The 20,383-nt window shown below is 32.0% G+C and overlaps 2 protein-coding genes across 2 annotated transcripts; one reads left to right on the plus strand and one right to left on the minus strand.

The window, feature by feature from the left end:
• Nucleotides 1-803: 803 nt before the first annotated feature.
• Nucleotides 804-4,316, minus strand: LOC126683312 (uncharacterized). Its single transcript, XM_050379161.2, has 7 exons — nucleotides 4,192-4,316; nucleotides 3,929-4,094; nucleotides 3,782-3,840; nucleotides 2,837-2,955; nucleotides 2,132-2,369; nucleotides 1,412-1,535; nucleotides 804-1,224 (listed from the first exon to the last, which is right to left on the minus strand). Exons 1-7 carry the CDS (start codon nucleotides 4,249-4,251, stop codon nucleotides 1,145-1,147), a joined length of 846 nt encoding a protein of 281 aa, XP_050235118.1. The 5' UTR covers nucleotides 4,252-4,316; the 3' UTR covers nucleotides 804-1,144.
• Nucleotides 4,317-7,966: 3,650 nt separating this feature from the next.
• On the plus strand, nucleotides 7,967-9,535 carry LOC126681983 (uncharacterized). Its single transcript, XM_050377540.1, has one exon. It carries the CDS (start codon nucleotides 7,967-7,969, stop codon nucleotides 9,533-9,535), a length of 1,569 nt encoding a protein of 522 aa, XP_050233497.1.
• Nucleotides 9,536-20,383: the final 10,848 nt, after the last annotated feature.

The raw sequence follows: 20,383 nt of genomic DNA on the forward strand, positions 1-20,383 counted from the left end.
GGTGGTGTGTGATGGCTGAGGGCTTACGATGGCGGCGGCTTGCAAAAACGACAGGGGAGGGCTAGAGACAATAGCGGTTGGCGGCGGCTGTGTGATCTGACTGAAAATTTTAGGATTTGCTTTTGTTTTCGGTCTTTGTACTTAGTGAGATAAAATAAAAAAAAATGAAGCGAAATGGAGAAAAGAAATGAAATTGGATTTGTTATAAAAAAAAAATGAAATTGCGTATTGAACATATTATTGAATATGAGAAAAGTCAAAATTGAGAGAGAAAAAAAATGTATATTTCAAAATATATAAATGTATTTATGAAAATAAAATAGGACAGCAAAATAAAGGATTGGGATTCTCTCAAGTTCATTTTGAACTTGAGAGGGTCGTATTCACGATCTACACCGTTCATTGTACAATGAACGGTGTAGATAAAAAAGTATAATTTTAATTAAATTAATCTACACCGTTTATTGTATAATAAATGGTATAGATCATGAATATAACCCCTTCAAGTTCATTTGAATTTGAGAGAATCTCAATCCCAAAATAAATGGTGTAATCAAGTCTCAGATGTTTATGAGAGAAAATAAGGAGAGGCCTTTATTCAGTTCACTACTAAATGGGCATCAAATTGCGGTACAATAGACTTTGGTCCATTCTTGTCTGCCGCATGCGCTTGCAATTATTGATGGATATTAATCACAATTAAACAAACAAATATCCTTCAGCAATAAGTTTGAGACAGCTATTATTATTTTCAAAACACAAAACTAATGATGCTAATTTGTTAACAAAAAAAAAGTGATCAATGAGATCCAAAATCAAAATCAAATTCTATCAGTTTTGCCACCATCTTTAGACCAAATAAACTCTTGCAGATTATAGGAATTTCTTGCCTGGATCGAGTCTTTCATTCATAAACACCGTAGAGTTCACTCATGCAAAAGTGGTCCATCGTGAACCCGATCTAAGCAAAAAAAGTTACATCGTATCATAGCATTTGGTATCCCTTTACAATTCTGTCAATGTAATTTCTCTCTGTTGATCAAACATTTTCAGGATTTCCGACGCAATCTAAAGGCAGGTGGGTACTTCTTGTTACTCGCTAATTGCTATTGATATTATCTTTGGTTGTCTGATCAACAATATGCTAAAATATAGACATATCTGGGGGCGGTCCATAAACGGAATTCCATGAAAATGGGATTGACCATTTACCCTCCTCTCCACCTGAAACAAGAACAGTAGCACATCCGAATACCTTATGTCATTTGTTTCTCATTACTGGAAATTAATCTACAGCTAAAAAAATGTCAAACACAGTTTATTTGATAAACTTGAAAAACTTTTAATCATGCATCTTCAAGATGAAAGCTATAAATTGCTAATTGGTTGAAAATACCAGGATGAAACTTACCACGGAAACTATCAGGACTAAGCCCTGAAATTTTGCTTGCTGCTTCAGCCAAATGAAATGCATCACTTATGTTATCTCCTTCAGAGCAGTAACAGAACAAGCAAGTGACTTTCAAACCTTTTGCCTGAATTGGAAAACATAAACCTTGTCAAGTTTGTTTTGGTCCCCCCACAGTTGTTAAGGTATTAAACTTTGTACGTTACTAAACTTTCATTAAGTTTCAAAATCGATACTACACTTTTTTTTGTTTCTTTTTTGTTACCAAATTTATCATCTTGTTTAACCAGAGGTCACTTGACGGAAATCAATGTCAAGTAATCATTTTGTTTCTTTTTCGTTACGAAAGCGAGTACCCTTTTTGAAACAAAATTTACAGTAGTTTGATAACCTTTTTGAATTTATATCTGTAATTAAAAAATAACTTTCCTGAAACGAAATGATAACTTTGGTAAGCATAAAGAAAACAAAAAATAGTATAGAACTTATTTTGAAACTTAATGAAAGTTTAGCGACCTACGGAGTTTTTTTTTTTGAAGATGTTGCTTAAAAGATACTTGTATAAACATGTCCATCAGCCATAACAAAGTAAATGAAACCGTCGGATTCAAAAGGTTTGAAGAGAGCAATGGTAAGTTTCCTATGGGCACATTAAAATTCTCATGAACATCTTATGGACTATTTAAAAAAAATACACGGTAACAGTATGCTTCAGCAAGATACCTTGAAACAAGAAAAAAGGGCAGCAAAAGGCAGACTTGGATAGTAATCTTCATCTTCTAATTCATCTTCATAAGGCAATCTGTCTTCTTGTGTCGTATTTCCCTCAGCTAAAGAACTAAGATATTTCCAAGACCTCTGAGCAGGGTTATATTCTTGCAGTCTCTTCCAACCAAGTTGTTCACAAGTGTCTTCTGTTCCATCTGTGCTGGTGCTAGATAGGTAATATGTCTTCCTACCACTGAAATATAACAAGATGAAGACTATCGATTATTTCTCAGGCAACCACAAATGATGACTGCAGCTCGTAGCTGAAGTGCCCAAGAAGCTCAATTATGTTGCATGCTGCAATGTTGGATACAGGCATGTGTCGTTATCTAGTGGTTCTTATTCGTTTGCACTGTCAAAGGCATTAAATAAGTTCCTACTAGAGTAAATTCTCATGCTGATCAACCATTTTTTGAGAAAACAAATGTAATTCAGAGAGAGGGTTTTATAAGTATCTCATTAATGAACTGAGTTTGCAAAATAAAAGGCCTAAATATTTTTCGACCAGGAGTCTAGTTCCTTACATACCAGGGTTAGAGGGGGAAGAAGTTACAAACAACAACCAGACTAATCTTGGAACTTTTACGGCCTATAAGTTATAAGTGCTGAAGACCAAGTGAAAAAGGTGAAAAGAAAGATGATTAGAAAAGCTCTGAATACCTGGAAAAATCGATTGTTTGCCATCTCCCAAAGTCTAATCCTGAAAGCAAAATGACATGCTTCTTTCCACTAGCAGCAGCAAACTCTGCTAAGTTTTTAGCAAATTCAACCATCTTCCCCTGTTTATTGCTAATTCAGCTAATCAAATAATTTCCAGAAAGAAAATCCATATGATTAAACATATAATGCAATACAAGAAAAGCTAACCAACTTCACATTCATGAATAAAAGTGTGCTCTTAAACTTTATGAAAATCCAGAAATATCAAAAGTTTTAAACCCACTTAAAACCTATAAATTACAAACCTGTCATGTTTATCAAAATCTAGCAGGATGAATAAACGCAAGCAGTGCTACAACATTCAAAAAGGCCGAAATGGAAAATACTATGCAGCCTATGTTTGCACAAAAATGAAAATATTAAAACAGAATATGCTCAAACGAAAAGACGGGCGAAACAATATTTTTATACGAATAGATTATAAATATAAACTTCTGTAGAATCAGAAGAGTTACGGAAGCAGAAACGAAACTTCAAAACTTAGAATTCGATAAGTCTCGTACAACATAGTATGCAGCTAGAGACTCGTCAAATAGGTTTACAAAAGCTATCTGTCTTTCTTTCTTTCTTTTTAAGCTAATTAATCTGCATTGCATACAATCATTACCACTGAAATATGCTAATCATTAAAATCAACTATACAACTAGGTAGCACGGACACGGCGAAACAGTGTTATTTTAAGGTTCCCTATGTAAAAAAATGAAGTTTCGTATCCGAAACATTTTCGATTTGGGACACATTGATTGAATGAAGTGTCTGTGCTACAGATACAATACAACAGTTATCATGGCAGTCAAAATTTCTGCTCTTTTCCAGCATGCAACCAAACCTAATACATCAATTTTAGGCATTCTTAACATCATATTTGAAATCACAAGTGCTACCTGAACAACAGGTGATCGTTGTTGCACAAGAGTTAGCGCATTCGCAGGCGAATCATAAGCTGCAAACAGACATAAATAAGAAAACAAAATTAACTAACGAATAAAATCACTCAACAACTTTATTTTTCAGCAAAATAATCCGATAACCTTCAAGAGACAGAGAGAGTTCGCCGCAAGGAATTGGACCATAGGCATCATTTCCAACGCAAGGAAGTATATAGGGATCGTCTAGATAGCCGATTCTCTCGGCTTTTGTCGCCGAAACTAATAGATCCACCGCTAGTTGGCCGACATTTCCTATCGATAACGCAGGCTAACACAGGGTAAAATTGATTACTCGAACAGAAAATAACATAGCTCAAGGTGAATACAAGCTGAAAAATGACAAGAAAACTAAAAAAAGTACAAACCAGAATTAGAGTAGTGCAATCTTTATGAAGCTGCTTGCCTTCTTCTACAATGAATTCCATTCTTCTATTGTTAGCTCAATTCTAGTTCTAATTCTTTTTCGTTTTTTTTAGTTTTTCTGCAAATTCATTCGGCGACTTGAAGAAGAAGACAGACTGTTGGGCTCTATGGGCTCAGAGAATTCTCTTCTTTATCTTATGGGCTGACTTCTTAGCCCATATTTCTTATAGCCCAAAACGAATGAATTAAAAATTAAAAAAGGTAATGTTATATAAATGGGTTATCTCCATAAAAAAATCACGACCTTTGCTCAAATTTACATTTTAATCACGACTTTTAAAAGTTGCCATATAAAACCACGGCCTTTCTTTTTTTTCCAAATCTATCACCAAATCAATTTTCTGTGTATTTTTAATGACGTGGCCACCATAATCCGGCAAACTTGAAAAAAAATGAAAGGTAAAATTCACCGGAAAAAATAGTCGGTGATAGATTTGAAAAAAAATAAAAGGTCATGGTTTTTTATGGCAATTTTTAAAAGTCGTGATTAATATAAAAATTCGTGTAAAGGTCGTGCCTTTTTATGGAATTAACCCTAAATAAATTGATGAAGTATGCTTGTTTTTTCAATTTAGTTGCGAACATTAAAACGTGTCAATTGTATGTAGAAAGTTTTATTTTTTTTCAATTCGATATATATACTGACGTGACATTTATTTATTGGTATGTTTTTACTGAGGTGGACATCATTTTTGACAACCATATCACATATTATGATCTCATATATCGAATTGACAAAATATGAAATTTCCTTCATATAATTGAGACCTTTTAAAGTTCGTGACTAAATTGAGAAAATATATATAAATTTTTATAACATAATCTCTTTGTAAAAATAAATACTCAATTTTGTTGTAAATAATGGCTTGTTATAATCCATGATCCTTGATTTTAGGGGGCCCTTATAAAAAGTTCCCTAAACTTTAATAACGGTCATGAAATTCACTAAGTTATGTGTGACTGATCATAAAATTTCTTGTCTTCAAAAATTAACGCCGTTAAATATTGATTAGATATGACTTAAAAAAATTAAACATGCCTTCACATCACCTAATACCTCATCAAAAAACTTTAAAATTTTAAAAATTCCAAATTACCTTTAAAATCTTATAATTTAATTAAAAAATTAAAAAATTAAAAATTTAATCAAGTCAAATCCAATTCAACCAAACTGAAAACCACCCACTCAATTTCTAACTATCACTTATCTACCGCTGGTTTTTGAATACGGTTATTTATTTAAATGTATTTATTTAAGCTTTTTGGTAAAAGTATATCTATTTACTTTTATGGGTATAAACAATATTTGATTAATACTGGTATTTATTCCGATATATTCCTTAATTCTAGCCAAGTACTAACTAGAATAAATTCTATCAAATAAAAGTTCCTATCCATTAGAGTTTTTATTTTATTTTCTTTTCCGGCTGCCTTCATGGTCTATTTTTCTGTTTGCGGTGGCCATCCTGTGTTTTATTGCTTTATCACATTAAATATAATAAATAACCAAACTTATTTTAATTTTTTTATATTTTGATTGATTAAAATATGTTAATAAAGAACATATCAAATCCAATTTTATATGTGAATCAAGAATCAAATATAGATGAAGATTTTTTAACATTAAAGATGCAATTTATTTAAGGGCTATATCAATTTTATTTTGTCATGTCCTTTTTATCATTGTTTTGTCTGTTTTTTATGAGAAGTTATTTTTTTTTTATGAATTATTTGTTTGTCTCTTTTGTACGAAGAATATGTTAGTCTTTTTTTTTTAATTTTGATCTTCTTCGTCATGTTTAAGTTAGTCGTATAATGTTATTTTTATTTTATAAGACGATCTATATAACACTAACTGTTAGCTATGCATATGGCTCGTTTTAAAAATACTTTGTACATATATAATTATTTATACATCTTATTTTATATTATGATAGTTTTCTGAAATTTTATACTTGTAACTGCGTAGATTGCTATTAATGAAATATGTTCTTTATATAAAAGAAATAGTAAAATAAATTTAAGGAATAAAATGATATATATGATCTGTATAGACTTTAAAATAATGTCCAATCATCTGTATGCTAATGATGTTTTATCCACATTAGAGCTCCAAATTTATTGCAATTTGTAGTCAATGGACACCTAAACAGACAACAAGAACATCCAAAACCCATTTTAATTAAGGTCAAATGACTCATATCTATGATTAACATAGTCACCAAACTTCCCACCAGAAAAACTGTCAACAAAGTTTATCCAAGACTTAATAATTAAAGTCAAATTCATATTTACAATTTTAAAATATATCTCTAAAATATAATTTTTACATGTTGATTGTAAATTGAATATATTTTCAACTTAATTTATTTCAAATATTATTTTTATAATATTTTAATTTTATAAATAATTATTTTACACAATTCAATTAATTTTTAATTTTAGTTTAGGAAGAGTTATAAACTAAATTTAAATTGAAGGTTGTGTATATTGTTTCAGCTAGTAAAATTAAGAACAAAAATATTTTAGTGATATTTTGATAAAATGTATATGAACATGAAGAGACATTTTGCCTAATTAAAAAACTTATCATAAAAGATTGAACAAAAAAGATCATTAAATCATTCAAAACAATACCAACTCCAATCATATGTATACCATTGGAACAGACAATTGATTTGAAACTGTTGGAAAGCTAAATAGCATGCATGATGACGTTGTACTTTGTCTGCTCTACTGTGTTGTTAGCTTTCAGCAAGTTTTAAAGGGTCCATTAGCACAAATGTGTATCGTAAAAACCAGCCATGTGTATAGCACTAACAGTGGTAGACAGTAGGATTTTTATGAGCAAGAATATATTATTGGTCCAGCTCCAGATTTCTTGTGCTAAAATGGAAAGCCATGTGTACAACATTATAGCCAACTGAACTGGTTTTTATATGCCCATGGCCATGTGGTATGGTCTACTGTTTAATTGCTATCAATATCTATCACCTTCTCGAAATTCTGGAGCTGCGTTTGCTCCGAATTTGGATTTTTTTTAAGCTCTTTGGATGATCAACAATGGAATAAATATGTGCAAATCATTCAAAAAATTACTAAGATCAATAAATCAAACCCTAAGCAATAAGAAATTGCAAGCAGCCAAGTTAGGACTAGCTCGGATGCATGGTTAAGGTAAGAACCAAAGAGACCCATGAAGAACAAGATATTGGAGCGTAAGCAAGGTATAAATTGGCATATAGCATAGCTTACTACCAAGATATAGTTAATCTAACACGGAGAGAAGCGCATATCCAGACCTTAGCTAGCTCCAACTAGAATCGAAAAAAGTGAGAGAACCACACATATCTTTTGATATAATGAACTATTGGAGCACTTGTCATTCTGTGATTGCAGTACATTTTCAGTCACCAGGATTGCCACATCAGCTGCACAAGGATCACATGTCAGTGTCACATGAGCTGGCCATTAGCTGTCATTTTACTCACACTTGTAGTGTGTTAGTTTTCTGTTATAGCAGCAATTATTTTTCCTCAGCAATCAGTAGCTATATAAACTGATTTGCTCTTGTAATCATTAAGAACAATTTGTGATTAATAAAGATTACATTTTCTTTTCTCTGAAATTTGTTATGGTATCAGAGCCTTGAGCTCTTCATCTTCTTCGTTAGAGATTGTTTGTTTACAAAGCTTGCTCTTCTTGTTTCTGTTAACAATGGCGAATCAATTCAACAATATTGTAAGGACAGAGGAATCGATTTCCAGTCCATTTTTTGTTCATCCTGGTGAGAATCCTTCACTTGTTCTTGTCTCAAATTTACTTACTGAAAGTAACTATCACTCTTGGTATAGATCCATGAGAATGTCTTTGATTTCTAAAAATAAGTATAAATTTGTTGATGGATCGATTGTTCCTCCTCATTATGATGATGAGAAATTTGCTATTTGGGAGAGATGCAATACTCTAGTTATGTCCTGGTTGTATAGATCTGTTTCACAGACTATTGCAGATAGTATATCTTGTATGGATAGTGCATTGGAAATATGGAATGATTTGAGAGATCGTTTTTCATTGGGAGATGCCTGTAGAATAGGTGATTTACAGGAAGAATTTTTTACTTACAAACAGAACACATTGAGTGTGAATGAATATTTTACACATTTGAAAACAATCTGGGATGAATTGAAGAGCCTTAGATCCATGCCTGTGTGTACTTGTGAGCCTAAGTGTTCATGTGGTCTTGCTGAAACTGTTGAGAGAACCTTGTCTAATGATCATGTAATAAGGTTTGTAAAAGGATTGAATGATAGTTTTGGAACAATCAAAACACAAATCTTGATGATGGAGCCTCTTCCAAAGATTAACAAAGCCTTTTCTTTAACTGTGCAATTTGAAAGACAACTAGTAGGATCTGGTGTTAAACCTCAAGTTGATGCAAATGTATTCATGGCAAAAGGTTTTTATGAAGCTAATAATGAAGATTCTGGTTATGAGTCCAACATTTGTTATGCTAGAGGAAGAGGGATGAACAATTACAGGTTTGGCAATGTTAGAGGAAGAGGTAGTTACATGCCAAATCCAGTTCTAAAGCAGAAACTTTGTTCATACTGTGGACTCACTAATCATACTATAGACTACTGTTACAAGAAGCATGGTTATCCTTCTGGATTTCAGCCAAAATTCAGAGGAGAAAGTAGTCATGCAAACCAGGTACAACTTGCAGAACAACAGTATCCAGATATTACAGAGGAGCAATATCAAGCTGAAATGTTTAAAGATGCACACAGATCAAACTTGCCTGCACAGCAAGAAATGCATAATGGTCAAATATTTCCATTTACCCCTGATCAATATCAGAAAATCATGAGCCTCATTCAGCCACAAGAGATTGAGACTGTAGCTCATGTAAACTCTCTTTCAGCTACTTTTCAACCTGCCATAGAGGAACAAGGTACTGTCCATGCTTGTTACTTCTCAGCTAAAGGTTATAGAGATACATGGATTTTGGATACTGGTGCAACAGATCACATAATCTGTAATTTAAAGTTTTTTACAACTTTTCAAGAAGTCAAAAATGTTCATGTCAAGCTTCCAACTGGACAATTGATTTCTGTATCTCACATTGGATCAGTTCAGCTAAATCCTAATCTATTGCTATGCAATGTTCTATATGTGCCTATGTTCAATTTCAACTTGATCTCTGCAAGCAAGTTGACAGACAATAAGAAACTCTTCTTACTTTTGTACCATGATTTCTGTTACATTCAGGATATGGTCACATGAAGGAGGATTGGCTCAGCTGAAAAGAAGGAAGGTCTATATCAAATGGTTCAAGTTGCAGATTCTCAAGTTGAAAGTCAAACTATGATTGCTGCTGTTTCACAAGAGACTAATGGCTTGGACTTATTGCATTTTAGATTGGGACATTTGTCTCATAGTAGAATAAAAGTGTTACAAAAACTTGATCCTTCAATAAAAACATCTGTACATAAGATCTGTGATGTATGTCATTTTGCAAAACAAAGGAAATTATCATTTCCTCTGAGTACTTCAATAACAGAAAAGCCTTTTGATCTTCTTCATGCTGATATTTGGGGGCCTATGGCACAAGCTTCTATTTCTGGTTACAAGTACTTTTTAACTCTGGTGGATGACTGTTCCAGGTTTACTTGGGTTTTCTTGTTAAGACACAAGTCTGAAGCAAGAATACATTTACAAAACTTTGTTAGTTTTGTTCACACTCAGTTTCATAAAGCTATAAAAGTCATCAGAACAGACAATGGAGGAGAATTTGACTGTACTTCATTTTATCAGCAGCATGGCATAGTTCATCAAAAGAGTTGTGTGTACACACCAGAGCAAAATAGCACAGTAGAGAGGAAGCATCAACACATCCTCAATATTGCACGAGCCTTAAGGTTTCAATCTAACTTACCTTTGCATTTTTGGGCTCATTGCATTTTACATGCTGCATACTTAATCAATATAACTCCTTCTCCTGTTATATCAGAGAACACTCCCTTCTATCTCTTATATAATAAACCTCCATCACTCACACATTTGAAAATCTTTGGTTGTCTATGCTTTGCCACAACTATAGCTGCACAGAGAACTAAGTTTGATAAACGTGCATCCAAGTGTATTTTCTTGGGATATCCTGCTGCAACTAAAGGCTATATTTTGTACTGTCTAGATACTAAACAGCTGCTAATCTCTAGAAATGTCATTTTCTATGAGACCAACTTTCCATACTCACAAGCCAACCCCATTTCTTCTCCAACAATACAATCTGAATCTCCTTTTGATTTTGATTGTTTGTTACCTAAAGCACCATCACCATCACCACCCTCTTCACCAGTAACTTCTTTTCCAAACAACCCATGGATTGCACCACCAAGCAGTTCTTCTTCTTCTCTCTCTCCACAAGAATTTCCTCCTCTAAGGAGATCAACTCGCACCTCTCATCTTCCCAGCCACTTAAAAGACTTCACCTGTACCTTACCATCCTCCATTTCCAAACACACTTCATCTCCACATGCCCTGTCTTCTGTGATCACTTATGACAGAATCTCACCACCTCATAAACACTACATTTTCAGCATAGATACACTTGTTGAACCTAAGACATACAATGCAGCTATAAAACATGAATGCTGGAGGGAAGCTATGAAGGCAGAGCTTACTGCTCTTCAAAACAATAAAACTTGGACTGTTACAAGTTTACCTGCAGGAAAACAACCAATAGGTTGTAAATGGGTGTATAAAGTTAAATTTACTTCCTCTGGCACAGTTGAAATATGTAAGGCACGTTTGGTTGCTAAAGGATATACACAACAGGAAGGGTTAGATTACATGGACACTTTCTCACCAGTGGCCAAAATGAGCACAATAAGAACTTTGTTGTCTGTTGCAGCAGTCAATCAATGGCATTTACACCAACTTGATATCAACAATGCATTCTTGCATGGTGATCTAAATGAAGAGGTTTACATGTTACCTCCACCTGGTTTTACAACTACAGAAGCTAATCAAGTTTGCAAGTTGCAAAAATCATTATATGGTCTGAAGCAGGCAAGCAGACAGTGGAATGCTAAGTTGATTGGAGCTTTGTTGTCTATTGGTTTCAAACAAGCACAGTCAGACCCTTCATTGCTTATTAAGACTACTGGTACAACTTTTATTGCCCTATTAATCTATGTGGATGATGTCATTCTTGCTAGCAACTCTACTTCAGAGATTGCATACATCAAAGAATACTTGCATACCACATTCAGCATTAAGGATTTAGGAGTATTGAAATATTTTCTTGGCTTAGAAGTTGCAAGGAGCAAAGCTGGCATTCATTTGTCACAAAGAAAGTACACTTTAGATTTATTACAAGATTCTGGTTTTCTAGAATCAAAACCAGTTCCTACTCCTATGCTGACCTCACAGAAGTTACAAAAGGACCTAGATAATACTTTATCAGATAACTCTGATTATAGAAAGTTGATTGGCAAACTTCTCTATTTGTGCAACACAAGGCCAGATATTTCATATGCTGTTCAGCAGCTTTCCCAGTTTTTGGACTGTCCTTCTCCAGTTCATTTACTTGCAGCACATAGAGTCTTGAGGTATCTCAAAGGAGCTCCTGGCAAAGGGTTATTCTTTTCAACTTCTTCAACTCTTAAGCTTTCAGCTTTTTCAGATGCAGACTGGGGTTCTTGTCCAGACACCAAGAAATCTATTTCAGGCTTTTGTGTTTTTCTTGGTACTTCTTTAATCTTCTGGAAGTCCAAGAAACAGACTACTGTTTCAAGGTCCAGTTCTGAAGCAGAGTACAGGTCCCTTGCAGCCTTAACTTGTGAAATTCAGTGGCTTGCTTATCTCTTTAAGGATTTACATCAGCAGTTGTCTTTTCCTGCTTCTGTCTATTGTGACAGTCAATCTGCTATCCAGTTGGCTCACAATCCTGTGTTTCATGAACGTTCAAAACACATTGAGATTGATTGCCATGTCATTCGAGAGAAGATTAGTTCTGGTTTGATTCATTTGCTCTCAGTTTCTTCCAGTAATCAGCTTGCTGATTGTTTCACAAAGCCTTTGTCTCCACAAGGTTTTCTTCATGCTATTTCCAAGCTGGGCATTCTTGATATATATGCTCCACCTTGAGGGGGGGTATTGGAGCACTTGTCATTCTGTGATTGCAGTACATTCCAGTCACCAGGATTGCCACATCAGCTGCACAAGGATCACATGTCAGTGTCACATGAGCTGGCCATTAGCTGTCATTTTACTCACACTTGTAGTGTGTTAGTTTTTTGTTATAGCAGCAGTTATTTTTCCTCAGCAATCAGTAGCTATATAAACTGATTTGCTCTTATAATCATTAAGAACAATTTGTGATTAATAAAGAATACATTTTCTTTTCTCTGAAATTTGTTATGAACCGTCTCTCGCACCACATGCACACATGACATATTTTTCCAAAAAGATTAACATTATTGTACAATTAAACAATTAATATAACAATTGGCGAGAAAGATTGTACGCGCCACAAAATTTCTATATATCTCTCATCAAGAGTAAAATTATTTGGTTTGTTTTGTAATCTTCTTTCTCTAATATATATATATATATATATATATATATTAATTTGAGCGTTAGAGGCGCCCTTTTGGTCTTCATGGCAATTGTATCACATTCTGTGATTTATTGTTTGACGCCTTCTGTAAAAATCACCCACGACCACATATGGGCTTCGAGCTATGCACAGAATGATTAAAAAATGGCTTAATACATCTGCGTGTCCCTGCACTTTTCTGTTTTTGCACATAAGGTCCCTGCACTAAAATATCCACCATTGAATCCCTGCACTTTAACTTCCATCATCCCGTGGTCCCTCTGTTAAGGCGAGTGTTGACGCTGTTAACGCACTTTCAATTTTTTTAATTTTAAATCCCTGCACTTTTAATTTTTTAATGTTACGTCCCTGCACTTTTAAATGTTGAGATTATGTATAAATATGCATTAATTTTTAGTTTAATAAAACTAAATTTAAGTATAAAATATTAAAACTAATATTTTTTAAAGGGTATGAAGTTAACATATTCAAATAATAATAATGTCAAAAATTATATCTTACTGAATGTTTAATGTATTATTATTCATCTATAAATAAAAGATATTTATTTATTTATTTTATTACGTTGAAAATAAAAGTGAATTTAATTTTATTTTGACAAATAAACAATAACTTAGAGAAATAAAATGAATTTTAATATTTTTTATTAAATAATTAAAATAATATTCTATACCGATAAATTTTATTTTTTAAATAATATGATAACATCGCACTTAGAGGTGTAAACGGACTTTGATCTTGATATACGTCAATTTCAAAGTTGAGTATGTTATATAAGTTTACAAGTTTGAGCTGTCTACTTCCATTTTTAAAGGAGACATATAAAGCAGAAGTCTGAATGAATTTCTAATTTTTTAATAATTTTTTATGTTACCTTTATTTTTTTAAAAACTAATTTTAAATATTTCTTGAGTAAGGGCCTCATTCACGAAATGTACTATAATACTTAAATCATATTTATTTTATAAAATGATCGTTAATATAATTTTATTAAATCTTTAAAATATAAATTACTTAGCTTTAAATAAAAAATAAAATTTTTTAATTTTTTAATTATATTAAAAAATAAAAGTGAACTAGATTTATTATTTTTAAAAGTGAATATTAACTAACATAAATAAAAGTAATTTTAATATTTTTTATTAAATTATTAAAATGATATTTTATACCAATGATTTTTTTTAAATAATATATAACAACATCGCACTTACAGAAGTATTCTAAAAAAAAAACTAACAGACGTCGATCCTCATCTATGTCAATTTCGTATTAAGTTTGTTTAGAGGTCGGACTGTTTTGTAATTTTTTATATGAAAACAATTATAAGGACTTTATTTATATAAAATTAAAGTGTAGGGACCTTATTTGTATAAATTGAAAGTGTAGGGACCTTATTTGTATATATCAAAGTACAAAACTGAATACTAGTCTCATTAACGGCGCGTGTACTGCACACGCTAACAGAATCTTAACAGAGGGACCTTGGGATGATGGAAGTTAAAGTGCAGGGATTTAATAATGGGGTATTTTAGTGCAGGGACCTTATGTGCAAAAACAGAAAAATGCAGGGACACGCAGATGTATTAAGCCTTAAAAAATTATAAAATGTGTGATGTAGGTTATGAATATTGGAAGCAACTAAACTTTAACCTTATTTCAACAATAGTACTCGAGATTCATTTATCTTTTTAAAGTTGCTGAACTTTAATTTGCGGATCATTACTTCTATAAAATTTGACCATAAAAACTGATATGGAACTGAAATACATACCACATCACCTCTTAGTAAATAATCTTTTTATATCGCACATGCCACGTCACACTTGTATTTCGTTATCACATCAGTTTTTTTATCGGATTTTATTAGAGTGCCAACTCAACAAATTAAAAGTCCGCTATCTTTAAAAAAAAAATCAATCTCAAATATATATCTTTTTAATATTTGGCCAAAATTTAGTAACCTTTAATATGTTTAATTTTACCCTATATACGATGTAGTAGTTAAGCTATAAATGATGAACAGGGAATTAAATTATGTCCCCTTTTGTGTAACAATAAGATATAGTATCATATATGAATTAGCATATTAAATGTGACTTGTTACGATCGCTACACTGCTCACTAGTTGCATCATCAGAAAATAAAGAAAACACAAAATCATCAGTTAGTCTATGAGTTTTTTAATAGACTACCATTGAATAATTTCGACCAGTAGTGACAAAAAAAAGTATTTTTCGATGATTTTATTGATGGATCGGTGATGAAAAAAATTAATATGATGCCAATTTTTAATTGAATGTGACAAATAATCAATATGCAATGAGTGACATTTTATCCGTATGTATTTCACGGGTAAAATATTGTATGTCGGGTCATCCGCGGTAGATTTTATTTGTCGATAATCCATTGATGAACTAATTTACTCATGAAATATTGATATTTACCGACGAAACTGGATATATGCCGGCGAAACTGTATATTATTGTAAAGACAGTAAAAGAAAAAGGCTAGGAAATGGAAATGAATGACAAAATAAGATTTTAGTGGGATGAAATGTGTTGTCAATTTTTTTTCATTTTTCAACTGGCCATTATTAACCAATACACAATAATTGAGAATGCAAAGACAAGAAGCAAAAACCTATTGATTTTCAGTTCTCAAACAATAATAGATTTATTTTGAGTTCATAAATAAGACAGGAAAAAGATACAAAAAGAGAGGACAAATGAGAGGGATCTAGCTGCTTGCTTAACTATTTAGTGGAGGAGACACAGTAGCAGCAATAGTGGATGAAGTGTGTCTCTAATTTTGTACCTCTTGTTTAGAAATATTCATGCATGCATATCTGAATATAGAAGCTCGACTATGCTATAAAAATCAATCATTTTTATTTAGGGCATGCTGATGCTAGCTTTTTAGCCTTAAAAAGTGTATCATTTTCATGTTTAGGATTCTGAATAATTAATTCATTTAAAATTCAAGCCCAAGGAAATCTCTTAATTTACATAAACATATAAAAATTATTAAATTTAAAGCATGAATAAATAAATATGCCGATAGACTTCACTTTTAATTTAATTGAAATTTTACTGGTTTTTAACCTTAAACCTTTTGGTTATAGAGATTTTAATACTATGCCAGGAATTAAAAATTGTTTGGTGAGTTGCTAATAGGTTTAATGGCGAAAAAAAAGCCAATTCTTTACGACTTTTTGCAATTTAAACTAAATTTTTTAATTTTTATAATAATAGCCAAATTGTAAATTTTTGTTGCAATAATACCCAAATTGCACTCTCTGTGTGAAATTTTTTGAGTTTTTTTGCCACTTTTTATGACTTTTAATATATTATTATTCAACAAATAAGAATAATAGCCTAATATTTTAATTAAAAAGAACAAGTCTGTCTACTAATTTGGCTATTATTGTAATAAAAAAATACAATTTGCCTATTATTATAAAAATAAAAAATTTATTTAAATTGCAATAAATCGTAAAAATTTAAATTTTTTTATCATTGGGCCTTGCTAATAATGATTTTATTATCTTAACAAGGATCATGTGATTAATAAGGCATCACTCGTAAAAAAAAGCTAGTATATGTTGGAGGTTATTTTGTAAAATAATATATAGGAATAATTTATAAAAAATATTTGTAATTAGATCAATTAATTGGCCCCATAACATTTTAAAAAATTATTTTATGAGTACTTTTTAAAAATCAACTAAAATTTCCGCTAGCCCCTGCTAATAATTAGAGTAGGCTATCTTTGATTAAAAAAAACTAAAAAGTTTACAGGAATATGACAGGTTTTTCTAAATGATACTATATATGTAAGAAGTAACATGTGTCATTACATACTTTTTCAAATTAATTAATAACTGGGTTGAAATCAATATTATCTAAGTTACTTAAAAATAAACATTGGTTCAGGAGTTGACCTTAATTAACCTTGTTCCCTGTTACTAATACCAAATTTCGGTATTAACCCAATGCTTAAAGATTGATTAAATAATCTCTGATGCGAGTTTAGGTGGCAGGAGAATGAGTTTAATGTTTAAAAAAAAAAAAATCTAAATTCTACTCAAAAAGCGTTCAAACAATTTGGTTAACTTTGTTTTTTCAACCTTAAAAGATTACGTGTTTGAAATTTATTAAAGTATGATTAATTTATATTTCCTCTTTAACACTTGCCTTAAATTTACATCATGGCGTATGTTCTCCTTGTCCCAGTACTTGCGTACTTTTTGTTTCTTAATTAGTAGTAAGATTTGCTACTCTAGTACATTAAGGTAACATGAATTATTACATACACAATTATTAAAAATACAAATATATTCTATAGAACAAAAAAAAACAAAAAATGTAAATATATTCTAAATAAAAAAAGTGACCTTTTGGTTCAATAATTTCACGTTTTGAAGGTAAAATGAAATATTACATACACAATTACTAAAAACTCATTAATATATTCTAAACAAAAAAGTTGACAATTTGGTTCAATAATTTCATATTTTGAGTTAATTATATTCAAAATCTAAGTAAAAAAATAAAATGTATGATTGAAAATAATAAAATATAATTAGTGTTTTCAATTATTTTTGTGATAAATTAATCCATATGTGAAGGAAAAGTTCTTAATTGTTTTGCTATTAATTAAAAAAAATTGAGTTTTTTTAATTAGACTAATTTATTATATAAATAAATTCAAAAAATACTTTATTTTTTATGTATATTTTTTATTTACTTCTAGGATATAATTGACACATATTAGTGAATTGTGAACCAATTTTTTTAAAAAGATGTAGAATATATTTGACAAATACTAGTATTTAGTTTTTGATATATAAATTTAGTTTCCTTAAAAGAAATTAGCAACATATGCATATCAAATAACGGAAAAAATTTTAGATAGACTCAATCTATCACGTCATTCATAAACTAAACCTATTAAATTATAATACGTTATTAAAATAGTGTCATTATCGTAATATCGCCATTAAAAGGTGTAAAAAGGTAACAATCAAAATTACGATAATACCACTATTTTAGTGGCATGTTATAATTTAATAGGTTAGTCTATGTATAACGTGGCAGATCGAGTCTACCTAAGAATTTCTCCAAATTACCGATTTACAAAAAGAAAAATGTATGGTTAATTGTAGTCTATCAGATTAAGCCAATCACGATATAACACCTATTAAATAATCGCAACATTATAATAAATGTGTAATAGATGCACTCATATTTTAATGATGATATTACAACATTATTTTTATTGTAATGATCTGATATAATGTGATTGGTCTATTGATAATGTGGTAGGCTCGGTCTATCTAAAAGTTTCTTTGTTATTAAATGAGATTCCAACAATAATTTTATTATTATTTATTGAAGATAATCTCATATTGCTTATAAGTGGGAAGGTTCAACCACTTATTTTTTTGGATAAATGATTAGTAAATTAGCTCATCCATGAACAATGGATGGCAAAAAAGACAGAAACAGCAAAAAAACTAATAAAAGTTACAAAAGAAATCAAAACATCTAAAGACGTCATTGCTCGAGTAAGAAAATCCATGATCCTGTGTCCTATGAAACTCCACTGCTTTGAAGATTGTCAGATAAATCAAAGACGTAGCATCCACTGTTTCCTCATCAAATAAACGTCTTTTCTAACCTTCCGAAGATGCCAAACTCCATAGAACCAAAAGAGCTTCCAAAACTTGCGATGCCTCCCGTTTGGAATGGAAACCCATTGAATGAAAAAATCGTCCAAAGTTCCCGGCGCCACCCAACTAACATTGCACTTATAAAGAAAAGTCGACCAAAATAGCCAAGCAAATTTGCAGTGAAGAATAATATGAACACCCGATTCTTCCATTAAGCAAGTCGAACAAAAAACCAAATCAGAGTTAATCACCTGTCTTCTAACTAAATTAGCCTCAGAAGAGATGCGATCTCTAGCTAACAACCAAACAAAAAATTGAATCCGCGGAGGAATCTTTTCTTTCCAAATGCGCTGCAACAGAAAAGAAGTAGATGTACTGTAATATTTTGAATTCAGCGGCTGAATCATTGAAGCAGAAGTGTACTGTTGATCATTGCACCAAGCTGGCTTATCCGGACAAGAACGAAGAGCTGCTCCTTGAGGTAGCAGTTGCAACAAATCTGAGAATCGCTGCTGCTCACCAAGACGAAGTCGACGATTCCAAGAGAAACCCGTGAACTGCAATGTTGCCGAGTTAAAAACTGCAGAAACAGTAGCTTCCTTATTACGACAGAGAAGAAACAGGTCAGGAAAATAGAGATTGAGCGGAGCCGACATCCATTTATCCTGCCAAAAACGAATGTTGTTTCCATCTCCCAAAACCATTACCGCTGCTTCCTCGAAACAATTCCAAACATCACTGTTCTTAACACAAGAAATAATAATTCCTTTCCAAAGATGAGAAAGATTAGAGGAATTAACTGAATCAATATCAAACCCAGAAATAAAAGAAGAGCTACCAGAAATAACAGCAAACCAAATCGAGTTCCTGTCAGAAGCTATTAATTTCCAAATCCACTTTATTAACAGACATTGATTCTTAATGCGCAAAGGAGTGATATTAAGGCCGCCTGAAGAGTAAGAAATGCAGACGTCTGACCAAGCCACTTTACTGAAACCTTTACTATTAGAATTTCCAGTCCACAAAAATCTACGCATTATCCGCTCCAAAGAAACGACCACAGACTGAGGGATGCGAAAAGTGCAAAGGAAATAAACAGGAAGACTACAAAGGACTGACTTAATAAGAGTTAATCTCCCCGCAGTAGACAATAAATTACTTCTCCAAGTAGACAACTGAACTGAGAAATTCGAAATAACCGGATTCCACAGTTTAGAGCCAACAGCTCTATCCGACAACGGAAGACCTAGATAAGTGATTGGCAACTCATCTATTTTGCACTTGAGGATGTCTGAAGCTTGAGAGATAGTGGCTGCATCAACATTAATTCCAATAATCGACGACTTTTGGTAATTAATTTTCAAACCTGAGATCAATTCAAAGCAACGCAGGATACGAAGAAGATTTTCAATCATTCTCAAATCACAAGGCACGAACAAGAGAGTGTCGTCTGCGAATTGAAGAATTGAAAGATCCTCGACTAGGCCATCAATCCGAATACCAGACAACATCCCCATATTACAAGCTTTAGCAAAAATTGCACGCAGACTTTCCACCGCTAAAACGAAAAGTATAGGAGAAATAGGATCGCCTTGACGGACACCTTTTTCCATGAAAAAATTTTCTGTAGGGCAGCCATTCAGAAGAACAGAAAGTTGGGCAGAGTCGAAGCACGAAGAAATCCAGCTATTCCATTTGTTGTCAAAATTCATTTTCTTTAGCATCTGCAGAATAAATTGCCAAGAGATCGAATCAAAGGCCTTTTTAAAATCGAGCTTTATAAGAAAAGCCTGTTCCTTCCGCCGTTTAATAAGGTGAATAATCTTCGACGCAATCA

Source organism: Mercurialis annua, linkage group LG5 (genome assembly GCF_937616625.2).
Source record: "Mercurialis annua linkage group LG5, ddMerAnnu1.2, whole genome shotgun sequence".
NCBI lineage: Eukaryota > Viridiplantae > Streptophyta > Magnoliopsida > Malpighiales > Euphorbiaceae > Mercurialis > Mercurialis annua.